Raw genomic sequence first — 13,461 nt, forward strand, 5'->3', positions numbered from 1 at the left:
CCATCAGGAGGTTCTTTTCTTCAGCAGGAGAAACTCCTCAGAAACATGAGGAGAAGGTTGCTCGCTGGGCTGAAGCGAGCTCTGCAGACCTGAATGTGCTGATGGTGTTAAAGGAGTGAAAACAGCAGAAATCCTTCAGCTCAGTTTAGATGCTGGATTCTCACTCAGAGACACTTTTGGCTGCGGTTGCAGGATTCAGGCGTCACAAACTAGCTGTTACTGAGCTTTAGCGTGACATGCTAATGAGAGCTGCAGGAGTGAAGGCGGCGTGATGCAGCAAGGCGGGCAGACGGGGAGGCGGGTGAGTCAGAGGTGGGAAAGGCCGAACGGCACTGCAGCGCTCGTAAATCTGACCGCACTGCTGCAGTTAGCGCCTACCGCCACCGCCGCCATCCTCTTCCAACATGGCTGACATGATGTGATGTTTCTGCACACCCTCCTCCTCCTCCTCCTCTTCTTCCTCATCACCGTCAGGGCTGCACTCAGGGAGGAAGCAGCTTCAGGTTACAGTTTTTCTCCACAGTCTGCCCCTCCAGGTGCAGCGAATGCATCAGTCCTTTTATGCTTGATTTATATCTGACTGGACTTCAGGACTTTAAGTGCAGTCTTTCCATAATGAGGCACTCAGATTTGTACTTCACAGTAAGATGTTATGGTCCCAGTCTAGTGGAAGCCTCGCTATAACAGCGTTACCCACTCGTCCCACTCCCACTAAAGGCCTGTTGGAAAGTATGAATCAGGGTCAGAGCTGCAGTTCATCTGCTTCACAGCCAAAGCCAATCAAAGCTCAGTCACAACAGGACAGCAAAAGCAGGAGAAAAAGTGTGCAGCTTAGTTAGTCCACAACTGACAGCCTCTCAGAGCCTCTGAATTCATAACCCCAAACTCCCAAATTAAATCCTGACTCATCGCTGGGAGCAGTCGAGGTGTAGAGAGAGGGAAGAGGTGGAGGTCAGGTGGAGTTTGAAAAAGTCAGAGAATGGGAGTTAGTTTTCATCAGCATCCAGCAGGTCACCAGAGGACCGGGCGGCGTTCGGATGGTTGAAACACCCGAAAAGCTTTTAGCAGAAAATCCACAGCTGTAAGTTCAGCGTTCACACGCTCAGTCAGTCACAACAAAAACGGGTGGGGTCAGACGGTGTGACCTTCTGAACTGTCAATCACATCCAGATGTAAACACCTGTAAATAAAAGCTGAGATCTTTAGTCTGAAGGGATGGCCTCACTGTTCCAGTGCTCCCCTCGAGTCTTTGTTAAATAACGGCTTTATTAGCTGAGCCTGTTCACAGCAGCACCCAAAGGGCCTCAATCAGAGCCCACCTTTACAAACGTTGGTGTCCTTTGTTTTTAGGACGTCGACATAAATGAGTCTTATTATATGAAACACCAGAGTCATCTGTTTACAGTAATCTCTGTGAGCCAAAAGCTCCAGCTGCAGACTGTTTATCACTGTTGGGTCTTTATGATGTCATAGAGGACCAGAAGCCCTGCCCACATGCGGTTCAAACTTTCTGCGGCTAATTAGAAGAAGTTGTGTTAAAGGGTGAGGAGCAGAGTGGCTGCAGTTAAATAAGGAGCATTTTGAAGTGTAAAGCTGCTGTAGCAGAGTCCAAGAATAAAAATAAGGAGCTGGAAATGAGCCAAGTGGGTCACGTTTGTTTTTAAACCTCTGGTGTTCATAAATCTCACAACAAACTATTTTTTTTCCTTTGCAGAGACCAAGCAGGAGTTGGAGGACCTCACAGCTGACATCAAGAAGACAGCCAATAAAGTTCGCTCAAAATTAAAAGGTACACATCAGGCTGTGATCAGTGGAGTCTGCTGCAGCTGCAGGAAACCTGTGCAGAGCAGCAGATGAGAGTGCACACGCTCATAGCCAAACTCATTTATATCGACTTTCTGCTGCAGACAGAGCTGAGCTCCTGAGCACATTTAGGACGTGTCCTTTAATTACTTTACAGTATTACATCTACTGCATGGGTCTAGACATTCATGTTATTGACTGTAAGTTAGTTTGGGTTCTGAGGGAAATATCTGAAGGAGGGCTGTGCTCATACTCCGATCACATCCCAGCAGGATGAATCCTGGTTCCTGGTGATGTTTGTAGAGTCACTCCTGCTGGAGTCTGGTAGCTTATTTCTTATGGTACCAGCGCCTTATTTCTGCCTCCATACTGAGCACCAGTGATGATGTTTAGTTCCTCTACAGCCAGCAAAGAGTCACACATGTTAGACCAGGACAGACGGGCGCCCGGGTGGCTCAGTGGCTGAGCAGGCATATGCCGCGTTGCGGTGCGGGCGGTGCGGGTTTGAGTCTCAGCCTGTCGCCAGTTTGCCCACATGTCTTCCCCCCGTTTCCTGTCTCTCTACTTTCAACGAAAGCCGCTGTGGTCAAAAAGGAAAAAAAAAAGACCAGGACGGACACCTCAGAGGTGATTCTCAGCCTGAGGCTCTGACTGTCACTCTGGTCATTTTAACATTTGAGTTTTGCTGGTTGGACTGTAAAAGGTTTCAATCAAAAAAAGCACGTTAGTGCACAGCCAGGTATAATTCCTTAAGTATAAATGAGGTATAAGGCAAAGAAGGCTTATTCTGAGCTGTGACTCATGCAGAGCTGCTCTATAACAGAGTCCAGGAGCATAAAAAGGGAGCCGGAAATGAGGAGAATTATGGTCCTCTTTAAATCACCTGTAAATGACGCCTGTATCAGACAATTCTGTGGCTCTGAAGCTCGCAGATGTCCCACCCCCTGCACCAAAATAGCCAATCAACAGCCAAGCTAGGTCACAACCAATCCGGAGGTGATGATGTGGTATCACCTTATGTAGCAGCTTTATAACTGCAGTGAAAAACTAAAGGCTCCCCCATCGCTGCCCAACCTGCAAACCCAGTTTGATCCATGCCTGTGTAACAAAGGGGTGCTTCCTGTTCCCACCTTTCACAGTAAAAGTCCTTTACATATCCCTGCATTAGTGCTGTACATAAAATCACTTACAGAAGTGTGTCTGTGCAATATTTCATCTTTGAATTTTCTGGTTTTTAAATAGAACTTTTTATTTTTCCTAATAAAAAATACATCTTCCTTCTTGTTTCAGATAAAAATGTCTGAGACATGCTCTAATTAAACAGGAAAAGCAGCCCCCTCATCAAAGTAACTGTCCATGAAACTGATTTCATGATCTATGAACAGAAATAGATTTAAAAATACTACATTTGCATAATTATCAATTAAGTTGTGATAAAAGAAAATTCAGTGTAATGTGTGTTATTATTTTAGTGGCTCTGCCACAGTCAGTTTATCAGTGCCAACAACATTAAAGCAGACACAGTGTCGCTTTAATGAAACTCTCCTGTTACAAAGTTCAGCGTTTCAAAAACACGCAGAGAGAGTAGCAGGAGACACTCAGCGTCAGGTGGAAGAACTGTAACTGACACTGATGTGAGCGAACACCAGCTCAGTCACTTTAATCCAGTACCAGCAAAAACAGGTTCTTTTTAAGGTGCAGCAGTGACAGGAAGTACGAGCAGTTTCACACTTTCAGGTTTCAGTACAGATCGACTCCACTCACAAAAAGATGAACTTCACCTTAAAATGATGTTCTGCAACTTTTTAACAGACAGTGATTGGCTACAAACTTTCAAACCCGATGATGTAAATTCTTTAACCAGCCCCTGGTTTATGCTGCCCTGGTGCTTCATGCGGGTCACAGAGGATCTTTGGGCCCGTCTCTTCTTTGTTACACCGAATTTCCCTGTGAGCTCCTCTTTAACCTCTAAATGAACAAATGTGAAACTTTGTTGACTTCCTGCTCCTCAGCGGAAGAGTGCTGAGGTTTTGGTGACCTTCTGACCTCATCTCTAGTGCCACCAGCAGGCCAAAACTTTCACAACAAATATCTCAACAAAATATTTTAAAACAAGAAACCTGTGAACAGGTGTGACAGAGGAGGTATCACAAGAGTCCATGCCTCATGGGAGCATCATTTCTACACTGATGATTTTTCAGCTGCTGTTTTATTAGAAGATTTACAGCATTTTTCACTCCCAGGATGAGAGCGCAGGCTGACCTTCAGCATCAGCAGGAGAAGAAAACATTCAGAAACAGTGCTGCCGATATATCTAGCAGCAATCGAAGGGACACACACACATATACACGCAAAAACACACACACATGCAGAGACACGCACATGCAAAAACACATACATGCAAAAACACACACACATGCAGAGACACACACACGCAAAAACATACACACACGCAAAAACACACACATGCAAAAACACACACACACGCAAAAACACACACATGCAAAAACATACACACACGCAAAAACACACACACACGCAAAAACACACACATGCAAAGACACACACACATGCAGAGACACGCATACACGCAAAAACACACACACATGCAGAGACACGCATACACGCAAAAACACACACACATGCAGAGACACGCATACACGCAAAAACACACACACATGCAGAAGCCTTCAGACAAATGTACACACACGCCATAATGGTGTGTGTGTGCACACACATAGACTGTACATATGCAGTCTGAGAATAGCAGTGATGCTGGAGATAAAACTATAATTGGAATCCCCGCGAGGCGACAAGTGTGGTTGTATAAACACACACACACACTGCAGCATCTCCTACTGTAGATCTGCCATCCTCAGGGTGTGTTTGAGGGATGGGGGCACAGACAGACTCCGCCCACAGCAGATTTGTGTTCTTAAAAAGTCTTTGTCACCATGTCTGACCGACTGTGGGTTCAGACTGTAGAGCTGTCCAGTTTTTAAAGACACAGTATTTCTGAACAGCATCTGAATGACACTGAAATAACCTCGTCTGCAGTCATTTACACTGGTGTCATCACAGAGTAGAAAACTAAGTCACAAATAGCATTAAAAAAAGAAGGAGCTGGGGTTGGAGGTGGGTTCCAAAGCAGCTTGCAGAAACTGTGTTCATGCTAAGGCAGATTAAATGGCACACCCTATATGAGGTTCAGTGTAGACAGGTATCAGCTGAGCCATTGGCTGATGTGGGCTGGTGCTGATATCAGCTGCTGGGATTTCAGCTGAATTTGATTTCTGAAAGGTGAAGGTCAGTGATTCTCAAAGTGTGTGGCATGCCCCACTGGTGGGGTGCAGGGTCATGACACATGGGGGCACAAGCAACCTGGCCGAAAACTTGTTGGACTCTATCTTGACCAGTTGGCTGTGGGGGCCAAATATTTGTGGTTTTCTAACACGATCAGATTCATGTGAATAACACTGGACAAAATTTCACTTTGCTTTTGGTGTGAACTCAGCATAAGAGTCCTCCCTGTTATATTCCCTATAACTATAAACAGCACACCCTTACTATGATGCACTTACTTGAGTGTGGTTATTTTAAACCAAACTGAAGATTAACCAGTCATAAACTATCGGCCAATAATTTATGTGAAATATTCCCAGTTTGTGTACACAAATCCAGCTTTTGGGGGGGGTCACAAGCCCAGATAAATGGGTCAGATAAATTACATCAGGAAGGGGGAACAAATCTGTGCAAATCTACATGCGGATCCATCTGCTGTGGTGACACCTTGGGAAATAAGAGAGCAGCTGAAAGTGCCCACCTAATCAAAAAAATTTTAAGATTAAGATTAAGATAGTGTTTATTTGTCACATGCACAGTTATACACAGTACAATGCACAGTGAAATGTATTTTGTACCTGCAACCATATATACACACACAAATAAATAAGAAGAATAAAAATAAGTAATTCACACTATACACTATACTCTATATACTATACACTATACACACTTTTACATGGAATTATAGAATATTATATTATATTTACATTGTGCAATAATGGTCCAGTTAGGGCTCAGAGTTGAGCAGACGGATGGCTTGTGGGTAAAAACTCTTCTTCAACCTTTCAGTCTTAGCCCTCAGGCAGCGGTAACGCCGGCCTGATGGGAGCAGGGAGAAGAGAGAGTGTCCGGGGTGGCTGGGCTGTTTTAGGATCTTCATGGCCCTCAGCCTGCACTGCTTGGTGTAAATGTCCTGCAGGTTGGGGAGGGTGGTTCTGATGGTCCGTTCGGCTGAACGAACCACCCTTTTTAGGGCCATGAAGTCCTGCTTGGTGCAGTTTCCCATCCAGGTGGTGATGCTCCCACGCATGATGCTCTCGATGGTGCAGGTGTAAAAGTTCCTGAGCACCTTGAGTGGGAGCTTGAAGTCTCTCAGCCACCTGAGGAGGTAGAGACGCTGTCTGGCCTTCTTCACAGTGATGTTTATGTGATGAGTCCAGGACAGGTCCTGTGAGATGGTCACTCCCAGGTATTTGAAAGTGACTCCCAGGTATTTGAAAGTGACGCCCAGGTATTTGAAAATCACACATGTACTACGACACGGACCTGAAGAACCTCAAAAGGTTTATTAAATTCTATGAATAAAGCTTTCTGAACATTTGAGGCAGTTATTATAATCAGCCCGATCCACACATAAGGCAATCCTGCCTTCACTCATCACTGGTTGCTAGTTGCTTGCTAGCTTGTTGCTGGTGGGCTTTCCATTTACCGCCCCACAGTAAGTCAGTCAACAGTGTTTCTTTCTCACACTGGAAGTCACTTCATTACTTTGCATCCGCCCACTTTGGGTCACTCACAGATATTTTGCTATAAGTTGCCGAATTTCATCATCATTCCACGAGCCCTGGGACAATGAGCTGTGCAAACCGCAAAAACTGGAAATCTAGAAACCAGTGGTCATGGCAAAACAAGCCAAATGCATGGTTGCTTCAATCTGCAGCCTACATGAATCAAAGAGTGTCTGGTGACAGGAAACCAGCACTGCTGGACCCCATCAGAGGTGCCTCCATGCCTTCACAGGTTTGAGGTGTTTTGGCATGATGAGAGGAATTAGGCCAATACTACGTTGGCGGTTGTGATGTCACTGATCAGGATATGTGTGGTAAACCCCTCATTCAAAAGTAGGACTATAACTCATTTTCTGGACTTTTACCACAAAGACTGAAGTTCATATCCAGGACTGGTTACCCCTCCCTGAGTGTGGTATACTGTTGGAGTCTTCCTGTTAAAAGGGAGTTCGTCTTCCCAATAGTTGCTAACCACATTCATAGGGTTCTCTTTCTAATGTTGGTGGGTCTTCACAGTATAAGCTGTAAAGACGATCACTGTTGTTGTGAACCAGCCTTTAAATAAACAAAACTGAACTTAAGTGCTTGGTTAGGTTTAGGAAAAGTTTGAGATAGATTTGTCTGATGAAATCCAATCAGTATCAAACATATAACTTAAGACAGACTCAATAGGTGGTCAATATATTCATCAGTATGTCTGATTTTCTTTTTTTATCTTCCTCTTGGTTCTTAGTGTGGTCAGTGTGAGTCTCAAATTCCTGCAACAGATTTTTACGTAAGAACAGATAAACATGTTTTTTTTTTTAATAAGCTAAAGATGCTAAATCGTCCTCAAACACACGAGGACTCACAATCTGTTGCTTACTCACCCAGTTTTCATCTCACTGTCACAAAGACACACAAAAATGCACACCAACACTGCGCGCACACACCATCAGTGCTATGTGATATTGCTGAGTCATCATGGATCCAACAGTGAGCAGCAAGGCCATGAGCCAGGAAGCACACACACATATACTCATGTTTTTATCACTTAACAGTACAAGATATTGACTTGCATTAATTTCATGGAGCCGTATCCCTGCCTTAAACCAGGTCCTCAGCATAAGATTTAATAATTTTCATTATGGGGGCCTGTGTCCAAAAATAACTGAAGTCCTCACAGTTTGACATTCAGACACGGGTCCCCACAATGTATGTAAAACAAGAACAGAGACTCAGTGGAAAACATTATGTAAGTGTTTCAGTTCATCTCATCAAATGCTGGAGACAAACTGACATCAGAGTCACATGACACCAGGACAGACCTGCCAGTTATCGTGGTGTCCAAACACACACACACACACACACACACACACACACACACACACACACACACACACACACACACACACACACACACACAGCCAATGAGCTGAGTTAATGTTCAGCTGTGATATTCTTTTCATTTTATTCATGCCTCACAGATCTGAGTCCATCTGACCTTGCATGAGTACATCTGCAGCCAAATTGTAGGGCCATAGTCTTTGCATCGCCCCCTTCAGGTGGCCCAGCTTGTTACAACTGTAGGTCAGTAGTCTGGGGTGGCTGTGACTTGAAGGGGGTGGGGTAGACCAGGTTATCTACTAATTGGAAGAATGCTGGTTCAATTCCTGGCTGCTCCAGTCCGCATGCCAAAGTATCCTTGGGCGAGGTATTGAACCCCGAGCTGCTCCCAATGTATTAATTGGAGTGTGAATGTGTGTAAATGGTAGATAGAAAACATGTAGATGTAGAATAAAGTGTTTCTATGCAAACATGTTGTATAAAGCGATTTGAGTGCTCAACTAGAAAAACACTAAATAAGAACCAGTCCGTTTGCATCGCTCCCTTCAGCTTACACCAAACACACTATTCACACTTTTAAGCTGTGGTTCTCAAACTGTGGGGCAGGTACCCAGGGTGAGACAAAAAGCAGCTGCTTAGGTCATTTGGGGAACACATAAAGAGCAAATAAGATAAATTAAAAAAAAAAAATATTTACACACTGAAATTTCTCCTGCATAATTTCTCCCAAATTAACACAAAATAAAAGAAAACAGTTCATTTTACTGCAGCTAAATGGCTCCAAAGCCATCCGTGTGCCCTCCTGCATTTGTCTGGATTATTTATTCTGAAAAAGTCCACATGAAGGTTGAAGCCTCTATAAGAAGTTTGTTTTCTATTAATTCTTATTTTTATTTTATTTTCAGGTTGAATTATTTTGTTTCATTTCAAATTTGCAATCAAAACGTTATTTTTACAGCACTTCTCATACCATAAAGATGCAACTCACAGTGCTGTACACATTAAAAACAGAAAATAAACAAAAAATTTTAAAATGCACAAGCATCCCCCTCACAACACCCCCACCTAGACATTCAACGCCCACCCAGGGCCCCTCATATACTCTGCACTGTAGCAGGAACACGAGGAAAAACACTGTCGTACCAAAAACTCTGTATGGAAACACTGCAGATAAAAAGTAACAGGTGATTATAAAGGCAACTAAAGAGGACTAAAACCATAAGTGTATTAAAAGAGATAATGAAATATAGATAATGAAAATATATCAGTAAATGAGTTAAAAGTGACATAAATAAACAGCTGCAGAAACCTTAAAAAGCCGAATTAAGAGGACGGCCTGGAGTTTGGGATTAAAAATCTCAGAATAACAGATTTAAACTCTGAATACAGTTTATCTTTAACTGAATTCATCCCAACACAAACTAAAAACATACATATTAATGAACTCAGTAATTTATGTTCTTTCATTTAATGCTCTGAGCGTCTCCTTCGATGGAGCCTCGTGCTTGGATCCATCAGAGGTTCTTTGGTGATGATGCTGAGGTCGAGGCTCTCATAGACTGCAGAGCTGCAGTGATCTCGGCTCTGTGGGTGTCCTCCTTAGACAAGAATATCCTCACACATTAATAAATTGTGTTTTTCTGGCCAAATATTACGAGTATAAAGCTTCACTGGAGTGATGAGTTGATGCCGATGAAGCCGGATGAGGAGGGGAGGGATATCCTCCTCTGACGTGAACAGGCTGCAGGATAAATACTGACCAAAGGAAGGAGGTGGTGGTATAATACATTCTCAGGTAATATCATGATAATGTGATAATAATACATGAGAACATGGCAGTGAGACAGGCTTCAGCGTGTATGCCTGCTGGATCATTTCTTCTGAAAAAGATAAAGACTAAACTGACAAAACATTATTAGTAATTATTGTTTTATTTGTCAGAGACAAAATCTGTGTTCCATCTAACTAAAATAAGTGTCACACCTAGTTGTAGTTTTTAGTGGTAGTTCACTAGGATAACATTTTAACCGCTTTATTTTTCAACCTATTTTCATCTGAATAATTTCACATATTTAATATTTTAAATTATCATCACAGCTCATGGCTGTAAGTGAAGAAGGCACTGGGACTGTTAAATTTGATGGGGTCTTAATTATGACACTGCAGGACATCGTTTATTTTTCCCCACAGTGAATCTGCTTTATGTCTGAATATGTGCAGCATCGTTCAGTGTGTGAGTCCTTAGCAGGTTTCCTGTTGTGCAGAGCGAGGCGCTTATTCCTCTGCTCTGGCTGTTTCACATTAAGGATGTTAGCTTTATATTAACTTTGCTTTGTTTGTGTTCCTGCAGCAATCGAGCAGAGCATCGAGCAGGAGGAGGGGCTCAACAGATCATCAGCGGACCTCAGGATCCGTAAGACACAGGTGAGACGAGTGCAGGTGGAGCAGCACGCAGACGGACCATCAGTGTTTTATCAGGATAGAGCACACACAGAGAGACCTGTAACCTCTGAACACCCACCACATACAGAGCTAAACAATTTGATTTATATAGCTCCAAATCACAGCAGTCGCCTCAAGGTGCTTTGTATTGTGGGTAAAGACCCTACAATAATACAGAGAAAACCCAACAGTCTAAACGACCCCCTATGAGCAGCACTTGGTGACAGTGGGAAGGAAAAACTCCCTTTAACAGGAAGAAACCTCCATCAGAACCAGGCTCAGGGAGGGGGGGTCATCTGCTGAGGGGGGGGAGAGAGAGATTAATAATATCCATCCATCCATCCATCCATTCGCTTCCGCACATCCTGTTAAGGGTCGCGGGGGGGCTGGAGCCTATCCCAGCTGTCACAGGGCGAGAGGCAGGGTACACCCTGAACAGGTCGCCAGCCTGTTGCAGGGCCAACACAGAGTGACAGACAACCTTTCACACTCACATTCACGCGCTCATTCACACCTATGGGCAATTTAGATTAGCCAATTAACCTAACCCCAGTAAATGCATGTCTTTGGAATGTGGGAGGAAACCGGAGTACCCGGAGGAAACCCACGCAAGCACGGGGAGAACATGCAAACTCCACACAGAGAGAGGGAGAGGCCTGGGCCAAGGTGGAATCGAACCCAGGCCTTCCAGATGGTATTCTAACTGTGAGGCAGCAGTGCTTTATAATAATAATTAATAATAATTAATGATTAAATACAGAGTGGATTATAAACAGAGTAAAAAAGGTGAATGAAAAGAAACAGTGCATCATGGGAACCCCGCAGCAGACTAGGCCTATAGCAGCATAACTAAGGGAGGGTTCAGGGTCACCTGATCCAGCCCTAACTATAAGCTTGAAGCATGTTAGCTTTCAGATAAAGCCTCATTCATTGATTTTACGTCAGTTTTCCTGGTAAAAGCTTTTCTGTTTGGGAGTCCAAACTGCCAACAATTAAACCAGCCCCTCCCCCATCATGGGTTTCCTCTGACCAGGTGGATGTAAGCAGGTTATTTTCCATCTGCCTGCTTCTGTCTCCTTTCAGGCAGTTTGTGTTTCTTTGTTTCTTTCTTTGTCTCGTGGCTCTTTGTCGTCATTAGTCGTCCTATTTGTGTGTCTTTTTCTTCTCTCTGTGGTCATTTAAATGCTCTTCCAACAGGAAACGTAACAGCCCCTGCATATAAAAGGCGACCTTTGACCCCTTGTTGTCAGCTGGCGCAGGAATCCCTCCTTTCATGCTGCACCTGCTGGATTTTCAGTTGGAGTTCTTCTCTCTGCTCTAACATCCTACTGAGCATGTGCGTCTCTTCACAGGAAACATGTGACGGTGCTATTTGTGTTCTCCAAGCGCCGCCTCGCCTCCACAGCTCGTCTCATGATTTGTCTGTAATTTGACCCTGCAGTATTCTGCTCTGTCATTGGCTGCTGCGCCCCCCCCCCCCCCCCCCCCACTTCTCTCCATCACTCTGCTCCCTGCTGCCTCCTGGTGGTGGAGAAGGAGAAATGCAACACCATTAACAGCAGCTTATACAACCACGGATCCATGTATGTGTGTATGTGTGTGTATATGTGTAACTGTGCAGTTATAACACTTACACACAAACACACACAGGAGATGAAATAACTAATTTTCCACCGTTTAATGAGTAAAAGCTTCCATTAATTAGTGCTGTTTAATTTCTTTTGCTGGTCTAAATGTATCATATACTGTAAATAGGTGTAGATTTCGGGCAGCACGGTGGCGCAGTGGTTAGCTGCCTCACAGTTAGACGAACATCCGGAAGGCCTGGGTTCAATTCCACCTTGGTCCAGGCCTCTCGCTGTGTGGAGTTTGCATGTTCTTCCTGTGTTAGGTTAATTGGCTACACTAAATTGCCCATAGGTGTGAATGTGAGTGAGTGAGGCTGTCTGTCTCTCTGTGTTGGCCCTGCAACAGGCCCTATGTCAGCTGGGATAACCAACACCCACCCCCCACAGTGAATGCCCTCCATCCCCCACCAGGATAAGCAATGGAGGGATGGAGGTGTAGATTTCAGGGGGTATGCACCACCCCCCAGTAAAAACAAATGCTGTAGCATCATTCATTCAACTCTTTTGTGGTAAATGTATTTCACACACTCAGCCTCGCCTCCTCTCCACGTGCACACAGGTCCATGGAAGAGCTCTGACATCAGGATATTTTTCCATTTGGAAAATAATGTTCTGGAAGTTTGGAACATGCAAACGTATGGCTGAGGTTTATAAATAAATATTTGATCATGTGACACAAACACAGAACCAGACTGTGTGATCTGTCAGTTTAGCAGGCTGAGCAGATTTTTGTGTTTTCTTTAGACTTTTCTATCACGCACAAATTTTCCCACCAGTTCCCAAATTTATGTGTTCTCCCAACATTCAAGCAAAACCTTAAGTTATGCCAACATTTATATACTACTGACAACATATTAATGATAATATTAGGCTGTGATTTATGATAATAAACTTCATTAACATGGGAAATTTCAGACCGAAGGTCTTCACAAAAATGAAAACAAATCAAAGTGAAAGGACCTCAGTGGATTAACATGAACTAAAAAACACAACAAAAACACAATAATGCAGCAATAAAACTACAAATACTTTTTTATCCTCACACTTGATATAAAGTGTGAGAATGTTGTCGTCATACCATCCATCTGTCCGTCCCTCTGTCCCAGCAATCTGTCCACAAGGTTTTACCTTTCCAGTCTACAGACTCCAAAACTACAAGGAGCTGTGGTGCGAATTTGGTATATGTGTTCTTTACTCTTCAAAGATGCACAATGCAATATTCATATGTCCATCTGTCTGGGCAAAATAGTTCTGTAGAAAGTAATAAGATTTTTGCTGAAAGGTTTTAAAATGGGCCTGTAATGTTATCCTCACTTCTACACTCATTTTATATTTTCATTAATGGTGGGAGGATATCCCCATCAGTGATGGTCTTGTTTTAATAGAAATCCAATAACAGACACTTTTAA

The 13,461-nt window shown here is 43.6% G+C and overlaps 1 protein-coding gene across 1 annotated transcript in view; it reads left to right on the plus strand.

Annotated features, from left to right (window-relative positions):
• Positions 1 to 13,461, plus strand: part of stx1b (syntaxin 1B) — a 53,594-nt gene that overhangs the window by 34,595 nt on the left and 5,538 nt on the right. Inside the window, exons 4-5 of the mRNA XM_030734984.1 lie at positions 1,715 to 1,789; positions 10,333 to 10,406. Coding sequence (XP_030590844.1) covers positions 1,715 to 1,789; positions 10,333 to 10,406 — 149 coding nt within the window. The remainder of the gene's footprint in view (positions 1 to 1,714; positions 1,790 to 10,332; positions 10,407 to 13,461) is intronic.

This window comes from Archocentrus centrarchus, chromosome 8 (assembly GCF_007364275.1).
Source record: "Archocentrus centrarchus isolate MPI-CPG fArcCen1 chromosome 8, fArcCen1, whole genome shotgun sequence".
NCBI classification, from domain to species: domain Eukaryota; kingdom Metazoa; phylum Chordata; class Actinopteri; order Cichliformes; family Cichlidae; genus Archocentrus; species Archocentrus centrarchus.